The sequence below is a fragment of the Neoarius graeffei genome, chromosome 3 (genome assembly GCF_027579695.1).
Source record: "Neoarius graeffei isolate fNeoGra1 chromosome 3, fNeoGra1.pri, whole genome shotgun sequence".
Classification (NCBI taxonomy): domain Eukaryota; kingdom Metazoa; phylum Chordata; class Actinopteri; order Siluriformes; family Ariidae; genus Neoarius; species Neoarius graeffei.
In genome coordinates, this window is record NC_083571.1 from 48,831,905 (window position 1) to 48,850,913 (window position 19,009).

Consider the following 19,009-nt stretch of genomic DNA (forward strand, 5'->3'; position numbering starts at 1 on the left):
CTGGCCACTAGGTGGTGTGTATGGCTGGTAATTACTAACACTGGCCACTAGGTGGTGTGTATGACTGGTAATTACTAACACTGGCCACTAGGCGGTGTGTTTGACTGGTAATTACTTACACTGGCCACTAGGCGGTCTGTACGACTGGTAATTACTAACACTGACCACTAGGCATTGTGTATGACTGGTAATTACTAACACTGACCACTAGGCAGTGTTTATGACTGGTGGTACACAGACAAACCACAAAAAATCGACTTGATGGGTTTATCTTTTTTTCTTAGGTATGGTGCTCTGCTGGCACTCCACTATTATTGTGTGTGTGTGTCTGTTTGTCAGAGGGAGAGAGAGAGTGTGTGAAAGAGAGAGAGTGTGCTCATAGATGTTGCGTGTGCATGTGAGTGCATACTTGTGAGAGAGTGTATGTGTGTATGCATAAATATGCATATGACTGTGTGTGTATGAGTGTGCACAGAATTGTATATGTTATATCATCAGACTCATGATATCCAATATTTTGTAAAGTTTCAGATCAATCCATCAATGAATTGAACATTTTTTGCCCATTTCCTGCTTGGCCAGATCGTGGCACTGTGCTAGGCATCTGAATTACACATGTGAATATCATCACAATCATAATACACAATATTTTGTAAAGTGTCAGATCAATCAGTTAAGGCATTGTCAATTTCTGGCACATTTCCTGCTTGGCCAGGTGGTGGCGCTATAACAGGCAGGCCCATTGGGCGTCAGGTTATCATAATAATCATAATATCTATTGAAGTAAGAAGTGTCCGACCATACAGTCAATGCACTGTGGCTTACTGACACGTTTCCTGTTTATGTGGCAAGATATTAAAATCATAAGGCCATTTCAACATATTACAAGATATCAAAAATCCCTTCGCAATTTAATATCAGCGACATCTTGGTATCACATATAACAAATTTCACATGAATCTCATGAACCGTCGGAGCATGTTAAAATTCATCATGTGTCAAAAGACACATCAAAACCCTATTCTTTCCTTGGCCAGTTGGTGGCGCTATACCAGACAAGCCCATAATGGCTAAAGAGTATCAGAATCAGAATCATATTCAAGATATCATGTTCAACATTCAGCAATATCTTGGCATATGTTAAATATTTCAACATATTACAACATATCAAAAATCCCTTAGCAATTCAACTTCAGCAATATCTTGGCATCATGTTTGCCAAGTTTGACATGAATTTCATGAACCGTCTAGGAGGAGTACGTTAAAAATGACCATGTGTAATTTCACTCCAAATGGCCTTATGACATCATCATTCCAAAGTTCTACCCATTCATTTCAATGGGAAATGGAAAAAGGGGCGCTATGAAGTCCCTGGGCCATGCCCGGGGCCAAAAGTCTGTGGCTGAGTAGGGATGACAATGACTGATGTATGTATCAAATTTCATGAGTTTTCGTGCATGGGAAATGCCTCAAATAAGGCCAAATGCGGCAGAATAATAATAATAATAATAAAAGCTGCTAGCGGCCTTGACGGGCCCTCGCACGTGTGGTTCCGCAACCCAGGACATCCCGCCACCCAACAAAACAGTCACGTCATATATTCATCAAATGTTCATCAGACAGGCCCATAACGGCTAAAGAGTATCAGAATCAGAATCAGAGTCATATTACAAGTTATCAAGTTCAACATTCAGCAATATCCTACAGATATCAAATTCAACATTCAGTAATATCTTGGCATATTATATGTTATAATATTTCAACATATTAGAATATATCAAAAATCATTGTGCATTTTGTCTGCAACAAAATGCACAATGATAGAAGGTCACTATTATTGTGTGTGTGTGTGTGTGTGTGTGTGTGTGTGTTCGGTTATTTGGTCCGCACCAGGCAGTAAAATTGTTACATTGTATCATACAGATTGCGTGTGGTCTGCGTTCACACATGCAAATGAACCAGTGCATCAGAATCAGAATCATATTACAAGATATCAAGTTCAACATTCAGCAATATCTTGGCATCATGTTTGCCAAGTTTGACATGAATTTGATGAACCGTCTAGGAGTACGTTAAATATGACCATGTGTAATTTCACTCCAAATGGCCTTATGACATCATCACTCCAAAGTTCTATCCATTCATTTCAATGGGAAATGGAAAAAGGGGCGCTATGAAGTCCCTGGGCCTTGCCTGGGGCCAAAATTCTGTGGCTGAATAGCGATGACAATGACTGATGTGTGTATCAAATTTCATGAGTTTTCGTGCATGGGAAATGCCGCAAATAAGGCCAAACGCGGCAGAATAATAATAATAATAATAATAATTAAAGCCACAAGCAGCCTTGACGGGCCCTCGCACATGTGGTTCCGCAACCCAGGACATTCCGCCACCCAACAAAACAGTCACATGTCATATATTCATCAAATGTTCAAAGGTGATGTGCATGTTGCAAATGCCATGACTGCTTGACAGATGAGAGATAGACAGACAAAGACTGTGTGTGTGTGTGTGTGTGTGTTTTTTTTCTGTGGTGTGAAAATGTACATTTATATATGTACAAAACTATACATGTGTCTCCTCCTTATCTCTATCTCACGCTGTAATCTTACTGTAAGTCATCTTAGCTTTCCTGAGTCTGCAGTGTGTGTGTGTACATGGAGAGTTTTCATATCTCATCTCATCTCATCTCATTATCTCTAGCTGCTTTATCCTTCTACAGGGTTGCAGGCAAGCTGGAACCTATCCCAGCTGACTACGGGCGAAAGGCGGGGTACACCCTGGACAAGTCGCCAGGTCATCACAGGGCTGACACATAGACACAGACAACCATTCACACTCACATTCACACCTACGGTCAATTTAGAGTCACCAGTTAACCTAACCTGCATGTCTTTGGACTGTGGGGGAAACCGGAGCACCCGGAGGAAACCCACGTGGACACGGGGAGAACATGCAAACTCCACACAGAAAGGCCCTCGCCGGCCACGGGGCTCGAACCCGGACCTTCTTGCTGTGAGGCAGCAACGCTAACCACTACACCTAGGTGGTGTGTATGACTGGTAATTATTAACACTGACCACTAGGCGGTGTGTATGACTGGTAATTACTAACACTGACCACCAGGCAGTGTGTGTGAGACTGGTAATTACTAACACTGACCACTAGGTGGTGTGTATGACTGATAATTACTAACACTGGCCACTAGGCAGTGTGTGTGAGACTGGTTATTACTAACACTGGCCACTAGGCGGTGTGTATGACTGGTAATTACTAACACTGACCACTAGGCGGTGTGTGTGAGACTGGTAATTACAAGCACTGGCCACCAGGCGGTGTGTATGACTGGTAATTACTAACACTGACCATCAGGCGGTGTGTGTGAGACTGGTAATTACTAACACTGGCCACTAGGTGGTGTGTATGACTGGTAATTACTAACACTGGCCTCTAGGCAGTGTGTATGATTGGTAATTACTAGCACTGGCCACTAGGCGGTGTGTCTCATCTCATCTCATTATCTCTAGCCGCTTTATCCTTCTACAGGGTCGCAGGCAAGCTGGAGCCTATCCCAGCTGACTACGGGCGAAAGGCGGGGTACACCCTGGACAAGTCGCCAGGTCATCACAGGGCTGACACATAGACACAGACAACCATTCACACTCACACCTACGGTCAATTTAGAGTCACCAGTTAACCTAACCTGCATGTCTTTGGACTGTGGGGGAAACCGGAGCACCCGGAGGAAACCCACGCGGACATGGGGAGAACATGCAAACTCCACACAGAAAGGCCCTCGCCGGCCCTGGGGCTCGAACCCAGGACCTTCTTGCTGTGAGGCAACAGCGCTAACCACTACACCACCGTGCCGCCCCTAGGCGGTGTGTATGACTGGTAATTACTAACACTGGCCTCTAGGCAGTGTGTATGACTGGTAATTACTAGCACTGGCCACTAGGCAGTGTGTATGACTGGTAATTACTAACACTGGCCACTAGGCGGTGTGTATGACTGGTAATTACTAGCACTGGCCACTAGGCAGTGTGTATGACTGGTAATTACTAACACTGGCCACTAGGCGGTGTGTATGACTGGTAATTACTAGCACTGGCCACTAGGTGGTGTGTCTCATCTCATCTCATTATCTCTAGCCGCTTTATCCTTCTACAGGGTCGCAGGCAAGCTGGAGCCTATCCCAGCTGACTACGGGCGAAAGGCGGGGTACACCCTGGACAAGTCGCCAGGTCATCACAGGGCTGACACATAGACACAGACAACCATTCACACTCACACCTACGGTCAATTTAGAGTCACCAGTTAACCTAACCTGCATGTCTTTGGACTGTGGGGGAAACCAGAGCACCCGGAGGAAACCCATGCGGACACGGGGAGAACATACAAACTCCGCACAGAAAGGCCCTCGCCGGCCACGGGGCTCGAACCCAGGACCTTCTTGCTGTGAGGCGACAGCGCTAACCACTACACCACCGTGCCGCCCCTAGGCGGTGTGTATGACTGGTAATTACTAACACTGGCCTCTAGGCAGTGTGTATGACTGGTAATTACTAGCACTGGCCACTAGGCGGTGTGTATGACTGGTAATTACTAACACTGGCCACTAGGTGGTGTGTATGACTGGTAATTACTAGCACTGGCCACTAGGCGGTGTGTATGACTGGTAATTACTAACACTGGCCACTAGGCGGTGTGTATGACTGGTGGTACACGTACACGGACAAACCACAAAAAATTGACTCGATGGGTTTATCATTTTTTCTTAGGTATGGTGCTCTGCTGGAGCTCCACTATTATTGTGTGCGCGCGTGTGTGTGTCTGTTTGTCAGAGGGAGAGAGAAAGTGTGTGTGTGAAAGAGAGTGTGCTCATAGACATTGCGTGTGCATGTGAGTGCATACTTGTGAGAGAGTGTGTATGCATAAATATGCATATGACTGTGTGTATGAGTGTGCATAGAATTGTATATGTTATATCATCAGACTCACGATATCCAATATTTTGTAAAGTTTTACAAATTTCACATGAATCTCATGAACCGTCTAGGAGGAGCATGTTAAAATTCATCATGTGTCAAAACACACATATTCAAAACCCTATTCTTTCCTTGGCCAGTTGGTGGCGCTATACCAGACAGGCCCATAATGGCTAAAGAGTATCAGAATCAGAATCATATTACAAGATATCAAGTTCAACATTCAGCAATATCTTGGCATATTATATGTTATAGTATTTCAACATATTATAACATATCAAAAATCTCTTAGCAATTTAACTTCAGCAATATCTTGGAATCATGTCTGCCAAATTTGACATGAATTTGATGAACTGTCTAGGAGGAGTACGTTAAAAATGACTATGTGTAATTTCATTCCAAATGGCCTTATGACATCATCATTCCAAAGTTCTACCCATTCATTTCAATGGAAAATGGAAAAAGGGGTGCTATGAAGTTCCTGGGCCATGCCCGGGGCCAACAGTCTGTGGCTGAGTAGCGAGGACAATGACTGATGTGTTTATCAAATTTCTTGAGTTTTTGTGCATGGGAAATGCCTCAAATAAGGCAGACAAAGGCATAATAATAATAATAATAATAATAATAATAATAATAATCCTTCGAAAAACAATAGGGTCTCGCACCAAACGGTGCTCGACCCTATTGTTTTCCTTTGAAAACAATAGGGTCTTCACACCTTTCGGTGCTCGGGCCCTAATTAAAGCTGCTAGCGGCCTTGACAGGCCCTCGCACGTGTGGTTCCACAACCCAGGACATTCTGCCATCCAACCAAACAGTCACATGTCATATATTCAGCAAATGTTCAAAGGTGATGTGCATGTTTTAAATGCTATGACTGCTTGACGGATGAGAGATAGACAGATAAAGACAGTAAGTGTGTGTGTGTGTGTTTCTGTGGTGTAAAAATGTACATTTATATATGTACAAAACTATACATGTGTCTCCTCCTTATCTCTATCTCATGCTGTAATCTTAAGTCATCTTAGCTTTCCTGTGTCTGCAGTGTGTGTGTGTGTGTGTGTGTGTGTGTGTGTGTGTGTGTGTGTGTACATGCAGAGTTTTCATATGTCTGCAACAAAATGGACAATGATGGGAAGCCACTATTATGGTGTGTGTGTGTCTGTGTGTGTGTGTGCCTGTTTGTCAGAGGGAGAGAGAGAGACAGAGAGAGAGAAAGTGTGTGTGTGTGAAAGAGAGTGTGTTTATAGATGTTGCGTGTGCATGTGAGTGCATACTTCTGAGAGTGTTTGTGTATGCATAAATATGCATATGACTGTGAGTATGTGTGTGCACAGAATTGTATGTCACCCATTCTCATGTGAGTATTCGTGTGTGTGTATATGATTGCAATTGTGTATGTGTATGAGTGTGTGCATGCTTGCATGTGTGTGTGTGCTACATGTATGAGTGTGTGTGAGTGTGCATGCATGTGAGTGTGTTGGTTGGTGGTGCTATGTCAGGCATGTCATAGATCAATCCGTCAAAGCATTGATCGTTTTTGGCACATTTCCTGCTTGGCCACATGGTGATACTGTGCTAGGCCTGTGAATTAGACATGTCAATATCATCAGAATAACGATATCCTATATTTTGTAAAGTTTCAGATCAATCCATCAATGAATTGAACATTTTTTGCCCATTTTCTGCTTGGCCAGATGGTGGCACTGTGCTAGGCATCTGAATTACACATGTGAATATCATCACAATCATAATACACAATATTTTGTAAAGTGTCAGATCAATCAGTTAAGGTATTGCCAGTTTCTAGCACATTTCCTGCTTGGCCAGGTGGTGGCGTTATAACAGGCAGGCCCATTGGGCGTCAGGTTATCATAATAATCATAATATCTATTGAAGTAAGAAGTGTCCGACCATACAGTCAATGCACTGTGGCTTTCTGACACGTTTCTTGTTTATGTGGCAAGATATTAAAATCATAAGGCCATTCAACATATTACAAGATATCAAAAATCCCTTCGCAATTTAATATCAGCAACATCTTGGCATCACATATAACAGATTCACATGAATCTCATGAACCGTCGAGGAGGAGCATGTTAAAATTCATCATGTGTCAAAAGACACATATTCAAAACCCTATTCTTTCCTTGGCCAGTTGGTGGCGTTATACCAGACAGGCATATTGGGCATCTAGATGTCAGAATAATCACATTCCTGAATAACCTGAACAGTTTCAGCCAAATCATTATGACTTCATGACACATTTCCTGTTTATGTGGCGAGTATTAAAATTCATAATATTGCCATTTCAACATATTACAACATATCAAAAATCCCTTCACAATTCAACATCAGCAATATCTTGGCATCGTGTGTGCCAAGTTTGACATGAATCTGATGAACCATCTAGGAGGAGTACGTTAAAAATGACCATGTGTCCAAACGCATATAAGCCCAATTACCTCACTTCCTGTTGGGCGTGGCCAATGCACTGTATATACAAAAGTTGTTCGTCTTGGGACAAACTACATACGTACTGAATTTGGTATGCGTAGCTGAAACTATATGCCAATCCAAGGACTCCAGGACATTAAGGGGCGCTATGAAGTCCCTGGGCCACGCCCGGGGCCAAACGTCTGTGGCTGAGAAGTGGTCACAATGACTGATGTGTGTATCAAATTTCATGAGTTTTCGTGCATGGGAAAAACCTCAAAAAAAGCCAAGTGCGACAGAAAAATAATAATAATAATAATAATAATAATAATAATAATAATCCTTCGAAAAACAATAGGGTCTTCATACCGTTCGGTGCTCGGGCCCTAATAATAATCCTTCGAAAACAATAGGGTCTTCGCACCGAACGGTGCTCGGGCCATAATAATAATAATAATAATAATAGGGCGGCACGGTGGTGTAGTGGTTAGCACTGTCGCCTCACAGCAAGAAGGTCCGGGTTCAAGCCCTGTGGCCAGCGAGGGCCTTTCTGTGTGGAGTTTGCATGTTCTCCCCGTGTCCGCATGGGTTTCCTCCGGGTGCTCCGTTTTCCCCCAAAGACATGCAGGTTAGGTTAACTGGTGACTCTAAATTGACCGTAGGTGTGAATGTGAGTGTGAATGGTTCTCTGTGTCTATGTGTCAGCCCTGTGATGACCTGGTGACTTGTCCAGGGTGTACCCCGCCTTTCGCGTGTAGCTCCAGCTTGCCTGCCACCCTGTAGAACAGGATAAAGCGGCTAGAGATAATGAGATGAGACCATACTATCAAAATATACTCCACAAAGAAATTCAGTTGAATGCAAAATTTTAGTCCTACCAAAATACACTCACTAGTAATCTTTTACCTTTATACCTAAAACTCTATCAAAATCGATCACGTTCCAGATAATTCACTTGTAAACTTTTTCACTTAAAACTTTCAAACATAAATTCAAAATAGCACTAAGACACTACCACACTATTCAAATACACTCATCAAACAAATTCGATAGTTACAGCCACCCGACCCAGCGTTAAAAATTTTCCAACTGAAATAAATTCACGAGACCCGGATGTAAACATGCAGACTTCTAAACTTTAACCGGTGCGGTCAGTGAATCACTTACCTTACAAAATACATTGGTCTGGCTGGTCAAATATTTCCTTATCCATGGAAATTCATTCTCCCATGCAACCTGGTATTTGCATTCATATTTTTGCCGTTTGGTATTTGGTTTAGTGGCTATGATGAATGACTGCTTGTAAAAAATGTCGGACAGCCTGGGTGCATCCTACATTACGGAAGTGACTGTAGTTCTGTTCGTTGATTGGTTAAAAATCAGTTGACGTCAGCAGTGTTTTTCATACGATTCTGACTGGACATAATCGGGAGTATTTTTAACTTGGCAGTAGGGATTTCCCAAAACCGGGAGATTATCCAGTTTTTAACAAATATGATCGGGAGACGGAGACTAAAATCGGGAGCCTCCCGCCAAAATCGGGAGGGTTGGCAAGTATGATTGGGTTTCATGGTTTTTGCTCAAGCTATTTTTCTAGTTCATGGTTTTTGCACTAAGGGTTTTTTCTTGTTTATGGTTTTTTGCTCTAGCATTTTTGTCCTTGCCTGTCTCGTGTTTTTGTCAAGTTTTTGTCTCTTTTTACCTGGACTATTTTTGCCATTTGTGTTTTTGTCCTGTTTGCTCACCTTTTTTCCACACCCTTTCTTTCCCCTGGATTAAATCACCTTATTTATTGGATTACTGTCTGTGTGCGTTTTTCTGCTCCTGGATCCAAACTTCACCTCCACCACCCATAACAAAGACTTTAAATATATGAACCAATTTTATCCCTAGTAAATGTATTCATCCCTGATGCACAAGCCTGAAGTGACCGTGGCAAGGAAAAACTCCCTCAGATAACGCAAGGAAAAACCTTGAGAGGAACCAGACTCAAAAGGGAACCCATCCTCATTTGGGTGATAACAGACAGCATGATTATAAATAACTTGCTTCTAAAACTGTGTCCTATATAGTCAAAAAGTAAAATTGTATGACCAGGAAATTCATTATAGTTTTAGCATGAAGTCTATTTTGTTGAAGCAATCAACTGTCCATTGATGGAGACTTGAGGGTAAAACTGTTCATGACAACCGTAGTCCTAAAGTTAGCAAGTCAACTGTAGTCCTCAGACATGAATGTATTACTGTAAAGGCCTCTGCATGCTCTTGCGACAAGGCTTTCGCAGATAGCTTTTCGCAGACAGTTGTAATTTATCGCTGAGCGGGGATTAATAGGCGTGCGCGATGTTATTCACCGCTACAGCCGCAAGGGGGCGCAAAGTCGCGAAATCGCTAGGAGTAGTTGGTGGGTGTGGTTAGTGGAGTGTTTATCCTCCGGTTACTTATAATGACTAGAACTGGAGTCGTATAGATGTACGTACTTCCTCACTTCCTCGATCAACCGCTCTTCGTGCTGCTCCATCTTCGCTCGTGTTTTTAAAAATGGCGGTCGTGAAAACAAATCAAACCGGGAAAGTAGGGAAGCGGAAGCGCATGTACAGCGGATGTAGAGTGGACCAATCAGAGCCCTCTTGTCTGCGACGCTGTCTGCGAGGCTTCTGCTGTGGTCACAATTTTTGGGAGGTGCGCGCAGAGCGTCTGCGAAGGTGGGGGGGCTACGCAGACGCTATCTGCGACACCGTCTGCGAGGACTGCGTTGTCAGCATAAATTGGCCTTAAGTGTTCAGAGGCATCTTCCAAGTGTGAATTTCGACTGTCCATATGGGTCCATCCTCCACAGGAGCGATGTGATGAGACTCCAGCCAGGCATAGGGCATCAGATGGATCAGGCAGGTCCGAAGCACAGGAGGGGCCAGCATCACTTGTATCTCAGGATTGACATGTAACTCGACAGAGAGAGAGAGAAATGCCTGTTGTCACCTAATGGTTAAGAACAGTATACATTGTGCGCTGAGTGCAAGCAGGGACTCCAGCAAGACTAACTATGACAGCATCACTAAAAGGGAGAGCCAGAAGGTAACACAGACATGAGGGAGCCCTGGGACATAAAGCAGCCAGCCACTACACTGTCAACAAACCTGAGTGAATGCATGAGAGGTGGGGGTGACAGCATCCATACATCCCAGTTTACCAAAACATTATGCCCAAGGACCCTCCAGATCTACTCTTTTACCTAATAAAAGCTATTAATAAAAGGCTCGATGAAAGACATTTTCAGTCTTGACTTAAACACTGAGACTTTGTCCGAGTCATGAACACTACTTGGAAGGCTATTCCGTAACTGAACATTTGAACTGTAATCTATGACTTCTGGATTAACTGGGGTACAAATATGAGGTGACACAGAGGCCAAATTCCCTTTGTCATCCATCAACATCGGAAAGATAAGAGAACACACAAACCAAATTAACGAGAAATGTGTTGACTTTCATAAGTCAGGGAATGGTTATAAAAAAATAGCTACTTGCTTGAAACTACCCATTCTAGTGTCAGGGCAATAATAATAATAAAAAAGGACACCAATTGGAACTGATTAGATTAGATTAGATTAGATTAGATTAGATTAGATTAGATTCAACTTTATTTTCATTGTGCAGAGTACAGGTACGGTACAAAGCCAATGAAATGCAGTTAGCATTTAACCAGAAGTGCAAAATAAAGTATTATTTACAGACAAGTGCCAGAAGTAAGCGTTATAGTATTGTGATGCTTTATGTTACAGTATATACAGTGATAGACAGTGGAGGGTTACAGTATACATTATAGAATATACAAATACAATGTTTGTAAATATTTAAATACATATTTACAGGGTGGAAGTGAACAGGATTAGCGAGTATGTTAGGTTGTATATACAGTTAGCAGTATTTAATACATATGTACAGTTGTTGAAATGTACAATAAAGTGGCAGTCTGTGCAGCAGCAGTATGAACACGTATGTACAGTTGTTTATGTACAGTTGTTTAAAGGTACAGTAATACTATCGGATGATGTCTCACAGTCTGGACAACAATGTAATTGGTCCATTTCGTACAAGAAATTAAGAGTGCAAATGGCATGTTAAAGTACTGAACAGTTCGGAATAAGTGCAGTGACACTCACATTCGCCACAGTCTTGCTCATTGGGGATAGATTAGGGATAAAATTAGCTCATATTTTAAGTCATTCAAATTCTGTAAAGCTGCTTTGCGACAATGTTTATTGTTAAAAGCGCTATACAAATAAACTTCTGGATGATAGCACTATTCTGGAGGAAGATGGAAGTACCTTCAATAAATCTATGGGTGAGGGAGATGGCATTTTGTGTTGTACTGGAAAGACTGACTTACCGTATATAACTAGAGGACGGGCAGGAGAATTTGAAGAAATATGAAAACCTATATTGGACTTTCTTGGGCATCAAGAAACACTTTCACTGTGATGTCGCTGTGTTGTGGGTTTTTTCTTCTTTTTCTTTGTGTGTGTGTGTGTGTGTGTGAACAGACCATGATTAATCTTATTTGACACTTATTGTCATTGTTTATTCCTGTGTTAATGTTTTATATGTAAAATTCAAGAAAAACATTGGTTACAAAAAGTGACTTTGTGGAAATTTATTTTTATTATATTTTATGTTTTCATCATTTTAAATTAAGAAACGGTAACAGACCAATCCTCTTCTCTTGTGCTATTTCTAAGATTTGTTGCAACACAAAATGCATTTCAGAAAACAGTGATAACTAAATGCTAATTTGAGAGTAAATTCAGTACACAATCAGTTGGGTGGCACTGATCTCCATTTCCATAGCCCTCAGCTCTCACCTATTACATACAGTAGCTCGAGTTACAGTGGGTGCCAGTCCTCTGGTAACCACAAGAGATCAACTCCCTACTTACATCTGTATTGCAGTGTGCCTCACCAGAAGGAAGTAGGTAACATTTTAATGATAGTCTTTGGTATGACCCATCGGTGAGTAGAACTCGCAATCTCCCAGTCAAGAGACGGACACACTAATCACAAGGACAGCTCACTGTCTTACGCTTCAGCCAGTTTATACAACAGAATTAGTTGAGCAAGCAGTACCTTGTGAATGCCACATATTATTACATGAAATGTAAGTCAATTTGAAAGTAATCCAAAGTATTTAGAATATGTTACTCATATTGTGTAATCTAATGGAATACATTACAAATTACATTGTAGAACATGTATTCTGTGATCTGCCATGGGATACATTTGAAAACACTGGCTGCTTTTAGGAAACTTATCCCAGCCTTGGAACACCAAGCACAATGAATACACAGAACTATACCCATGAATGGCACTCTTTCACACTTAGGGGCAGTTTAACACGGCCAATTCACCTACTGGCATGGTTTTTGTGGGGTGGGAAACCAGGAAACCCAGAAGGAACCCACAGAAACATGAGATGATGTGAAATTCCATGTCAGATGCACAGCATCTGAACTGAGGCGTGAACTAAGATCTGCGGAATATGCTATCAGATGCCCCACCTGGGAAGAAACATCATGCATCACCCAGCTCACAGCTCAAACTTGCACAAGGAACAAACAAGCTTAATTAATGATTCCAGTCCAAAATAAAGGTGCAATGTAATTTTTGTGTTCCAAATTAGTAGTTTAACTCAATATCCTGCATGGACACCAATTAACTATGTCTAGTGAGAGTGCAGTGAGATGGCAATATCCTGATGGATGTGGAATGAGGTGTTTTTAGGCCACAACAGGACATTTTGCAGTAGCAGTGTGAAACATTTGCATTGGCAGATACACTACAAAGCAAATCACAATCTTTGATTTTTTCTTTGATGTTTTTATTTATAAGTAAAGAAAGCTGAGTGAAAATTCATTATCCTGAGTATCCATTACACAAATGCAGAGAGGAGTTTAGATTTGGCGAAATAAACCATGCAATCTTGAAACAAACAGAAGGGTGTTGTCAGTGGTTGATTTCAGACACAATCTGTCCTGATATTTATGATAAATGAGGTGCTGGATTGATTTAAGAACTGAGAATCAGAGGGAAAATCTCCTCAAGGCAATATTAAATGGTTTGGGATTGTGCAGTGGAGTGATGATAAGAAATCCTCACAGTCTGCCAGAAAGTTGTCTCAGGAATCCATAGTGAATCAGAGGCTGAAGTGTTTCAGAGACGTTCTGGATATTGCCGTGATTTTGCGTATTGAGAATTTCTTTCTTGGTATTCGTCATAGATGACTGAATTACTGAATATGCTGCATGCTAAATAATATTTTGATACTAACAGTTGTGAAAAGTTTGTTGAAGGGAATGAAATACTCTGAACAAGGAAGAGCCAAATCAGTTAAGGTGTAAAATCATGTGAATGTACACATATTGAATAAAATAATTTTCAAATTCCCATTAATATGTCATGCATTCCTTCATAAATAAATAAACAAAAAATAAATAGCTAGCCTATTAGTAATCAATAATGCACTTTACTTATTTCTGAAGTCTACAAATTTTGGAAATTCTCAAGCAGTTAAGTATTTCAGTGAAGAAACACCCTTTACAGTGAGTAAAACCTCATTCCTACATGATCACACCGCTTCCTCTGTGATAAGCATGCTTCCAAACATACCCAAATTCATCGAGACTCTGATGATTGGTTGTTTCTCAACATTTCTCATTGGCTGGGAGGTGATAATGATTCTGATTATTGAATTAGGTGTCATGGAAATATTAGAAGGTGATGGTTAAAAAAATAAGAAAATATTCATGATCATTAGTACTATTTACCACTTTACAGTGTTTTGATTTATCCTGTTTTATAAACCATCTTGGTACTACTGTAATGAAAACTGCAAAGGAGTACAAATGAATTTAAGGCAAATTTGAGTGCATTGTTTTTCTATTATGTTTATACAGAAATTCTCACTTTTCCAGGAAGGCTATGAATATGACTACTGAATTATATTTGGGAGAGAAATGAAACTAACATAGTCCTACCATGAAATCAAGCTATTATCTTAAACTCAAACTTAGATTTAACTATGCTAAATCCAACAATCAAGAGGGCATTTTAAATATCAATCAATCATTCACATAGTACATAGAAAAAGCAAAGATTTTTCATAGATAAACCTCTCCCCAAAAAAAACACAAACAAGCCTGTACTTCTAACCAATAAGTATATATCATCCTCTAGCTAGTTGTTCCATACGCTACACCAAAACCTCACACATTTGTTCTTTTTGTTGTTGTTGTTCTTTGACCAATTATTCTTCTTCTCAGTGTTGTATTTAAGACGTATTTCTGCCACCTGTAAATCAGAATGAAAAAAAGTTTTGACTGTCATATTGCTCATATAAAATAAATAAATAAATGAATGTACAAATAAATAGCAGTCAAACTGATGTTCTGCAAAATTCAAAACATAAAGAGATTTAAGTGTATTCAATGCAAATAATACTGCAGTGCTGTTGCATTCTTGAACCTGATAGGTCAGAAGGCTGCAAATCATAACCCAGGTTCATATTTCCAAATTTTACTGAGCTGTTATATATATGTGACAAATAAAGGCTTCTTCTTCTTCTATTAATGTGATGATTCTGATAAGTTATCCATTCTACAATAGCAAATCATTCACAGTAACTTGTAAACCAAATGCTCCACATAATCTACATCTAATAATTAGAAGAATTTTGTTATTTATGGAAGAAAAATCTTTTAGTTGTTGATATGGTGAAACTTTATGCAAGATGTTTATTTCACATTCATGGAAGGAGTGTCAGGCTTCAACACAGTAAGTTCTTTTACGACAGGGGAATCTTCAAGACAGAGGACTTTGCACATTCCAGTTTCTTGGAATGTGACAAGATGTCTTTTTTTTTCTTTTTACCTTTAATAGAAAGTGAGGAAATTAGTGTTTTTAAGTGCTATAAGATAATAATAGGAACTACTTGTGCATGTCAAACAATTAATATACGAAGAGAAAGTTCTTTTTTTGTAATTTAATTCAAAAAGGTAAACATTCATCAGTTCTATATTCATGACACAAAGTGAAATATTTCAAGGCATTTTTTTTTTTTTAGAAATTTTGATGATTATGGCTGAGAGCTCATGGAAATCAGAAATTCAGTATCTCAAATCCTTAGAATATTTCCTAAGATCGACCAAAAAAGAGTTACAATACAGAAATGTCCAACTTCTGTAAAGTATGATCTTTTACACACTCAATACTTGGTTGGGGCTCCTTTACCATGAATTACTGCATCAATATTGCATGGCATGTAGGTGATTAACCTGTGGCACTGCTGAGGTGTTATTGAAGCCCAGGTTGCTTTGATAGTGGCCTTCAGCTTGTCTGTATTTCTGGGTCAGGCATTTCTCAACTTCCTACTGACAATACCAGATAGATTCTTGATGGGATTCAGGTCACACAAGTTGGCTGGCCAATCAAGCACAGTAATATCATGGCCAGCAAACCATTTGGTAGTAGTTTTGACACTGTCAGAAGGTGCTAAATATTGCTGGAAAAGGAAATTGGCATCTCCATAAAGCTTGTCAGCAGATGAAAGCATGAAGTGGTCTAAAATGTCCTGGTTGACAACTGCATTGACTTTGGACTTGATTAAACACAGTGGACCAACACCAGCAGATGACATGGCACCTCAAATCACAGACTGTGGAAACTTTACACTGGACTTCAGAAACCTTGAATTCTGTGCCTCTCCACTCTTCATCCAGACTCTAGGACCTTGATTTCCAAATGAAATGCAAAACTTACTTTTATCTGAAAAGAGAACTTTGGACCACAAAGAAACAGTCCAGTTCTTTCTCTCTGTATCCCAGATAAGACACTTCTGATGTTGTCTCTGGTACAGGAGTAGCTTGATATTAGGAATGCTCCAGTTGTAACCCCTTGCCTGGAGATGTCTGTGTGTGGTGGTTATTGATGCACTGACAGCCTCAGTCCACTCCTTGTGAAGCTCTTCTAAGTTCTTGAATCACCTTTTCTTGACAGTCCTCTCAAGGCTGCGGTCATCTCTGTTGCTTGTGCACTTTTTCCAGCCAGTCATTTCAGCAATGACCTTCTGTGGCTTACCCTCCTTGTGGAGGGTGTCAATGATCATCTTCTGGAAAACTGTTAAGTCAGCAGTCACAATCAGCAGTGATTGTAGTTGTGTGTATTTAACTATACCGAGAGATACATGGTATATGTACTGTTTTGGTCAAACTCAAAAGGAAATATGCTAACATTTGGAGACAAGTTTTTTTGTGTGTGCTGTAGGCCATAATTATCAAAATTAAAACAGAAACAAGAAATGTTTGAATTTGTGTTATGAGTCCAGCATATGTCAAATTTTCACTTTCTTCAGTAACTGATGGAAAATATTGAACTTTTTCACAATGTTCTAATTGTTTGCGATGCCATGGTTAGAGAAGCAGCTTTGGGACTAAAAGGTCACCAGTTTGATTCCTTGGACCAGGAGGAATGGCTGAAGTGCCCTTGAGCAAGGCACCTCACCCCCAACTGCTCCACAGGCTGCTCTGGGTATGTTGTATGTCACTCTGGATAAGAGCATCTGCTAAATATCATTAATGTAATGCACTAGTACCTTGTATTACACTATTAAATATGAACAGCTGAAAGTGTTATTCAATACAACATTTAAAATTGTAATTGTTCCCAAATTGTTGAAGGAAGTACAGGATGTGCTATTTTTGGAAAATAATAAACTTCCAGTGGTAACAGCAAGTCCACTTCACATCAGCCCCCTTCACACCAGTCAATCATTGATTATTTTCCTTTCGCAACTTTCTCCCATTGTGTTTTTGCCTTATTTAAGTCATACAATATTTTATTAAACATACTCTAGCATTAATTGTTCAGAGTCATCACAGGAGCTGGAAATTTTTTTACATCAATTCTAGCCAAAAATATGAACAACTTTTGAGATGTACCCAGTTAACAAAGCTGACCAGTTTATTGGTGGCAGTGGAGGCATGAGTAAAAGAGTGGAAGAAGGAGTAATGACTGGATTACAGTTTTATTCAGGATCCTACTGGCCTGCCAGTACAAACTTTTCTTCAGCCTGCTGGTTCTGGATTGAATGCTGCAGTCCCTTCTGCATGATGGCAGTCTGATAAACAGTCTGTGTGGTGGATGACTGCAGTCTCTGCTGACTTTGTGAGCCTGCCTCAGTCACCATATATGGATGGACTCCTGTAAAGCTGAGAGTTTGTTGCCAAGGAGGACTTTGCAGTCATGGAGGGATCAGCTGCCTACCAGACAGTTATCCACCCAATCTGGATGCTCTCTGTGGTGCATTTGTAGAAATTGGTCAGGATTTCTTCCTTCCTGAGCTTCCTGAGCCTCCACAGAAAATAGAGTTGCTGGCACACAGATTTCACGACTGTCTTAGTATGAAGAGACAAGGACAAGTCATGGGTGAGGGGCACACAATCATTTTCTTAGTTTTGCTGATGTTGAGATAGAGGCTGTTGTCACTGCAACACTCAGATAATGTTCTGACCTCATCTCTGTCTGTGATGAGGCAAAGGATGGTGGTGTTGTCACCAAACTTGATAATGATATTGACAGTGGGGAGGAGATCCAGTCACCGATTTCCAAAGTCCAAAGTCCACTGAAAGTCCAAAATCCAGTTGCACAGGTGAGTGATAAGTCCTTGAGCTTTGCGATGAGTTTGGATGGGATGATGGTGTTAAAGGCAGGGCTGTAGATAATAAACAGCATTTTCACATAACTGTTTTTTTCTTATCCAGGTGTCTGAGACCACTGTGCATTGCAAGAGCAATGGCATCATCCTTCGACCCGTTTTCATATGCAAATTGGAGAGGGTCCAATTTGGCCAGAAGAGAGGAACAGATACCGTATGGTTTTTGACTAGCCACTCAAATCTCTTCATGATTGTAGTGGTCAGAGCCACAGGATAGTCCTACTTCAGATATTTGACTGCAAAACTTGAATGATCAGTTCAGGGAAGGACCCTATGCAATACTATTTCATGTTCATGGGGTCATAGTTATCTTCAAATAACCATTTCTCAGAAACTGAAATTCCAGTTGAGCTGAAATTTGGTGTGCTCTATCTTTCTGCTAATCCATAACTGAATTACTTCACAGGTTTTCAGCAGGTAGTTTACAAACCTAACATTGAGCTTTCATTTAAAAAAAATGCTCATGTCAGGGCTATTTATTGTGATATGTATCTTGACACGAAATGGCCACTTGGGATGCTATGTGCAAGGAGAACTTGGAAGCTGCAGATTGCTGTAACATTATTATTATTATTATTATTATTATTATTATTATTATTTGTAGTAGGAGTAGTAGTAGTCATTGTCATAGTAGGAAGAGGAGAAGTAGTATTCTAATCTTTCTTACTTTTTTTGTTTTAAGTTTCAGTTTCCAGTTCTGGTTCCTTTGTCCAACTGATCTGAAATATTGATGACTGGACATTGGCAGATTTCATCTGTGGAAAAGAATTACTATTATGTGCTACTATTATGTACAAATACTTCATTTGCAGTATACATCAC

General features: G+C 40.5%; 1 protein-coding gene across 1 annotated transcript in view; it reads right to left on the reverse strand.

The window, feature by feature from the left end:
* Positions 1–14,603: 14,603 nt before the first annotated feature.
* Positions 14,604–19,009, reverse strand: part of LOC132883384 (fucolectin-like) — a 50,175-nt gene continuing 45,769 nt past the window's right edge. The window contains exons 5-6 of the mRNA XM_060916959.1: positions 18,855–18,942; positions 14,604–14,766 (exon numbers count right to left, since the gene is read on the reverse strand). Of these exons, the coding sequence (XP_060772942.1) occupies positions 18,865–18,942 (78 nt within the window). The 3' untranslated portion in view covers positions 14,604–14,766; positions 18,855–18,864. The remainder of the gene's footprint in view (positions 14,767–18,854; positions 18,943–19,009) is intronic.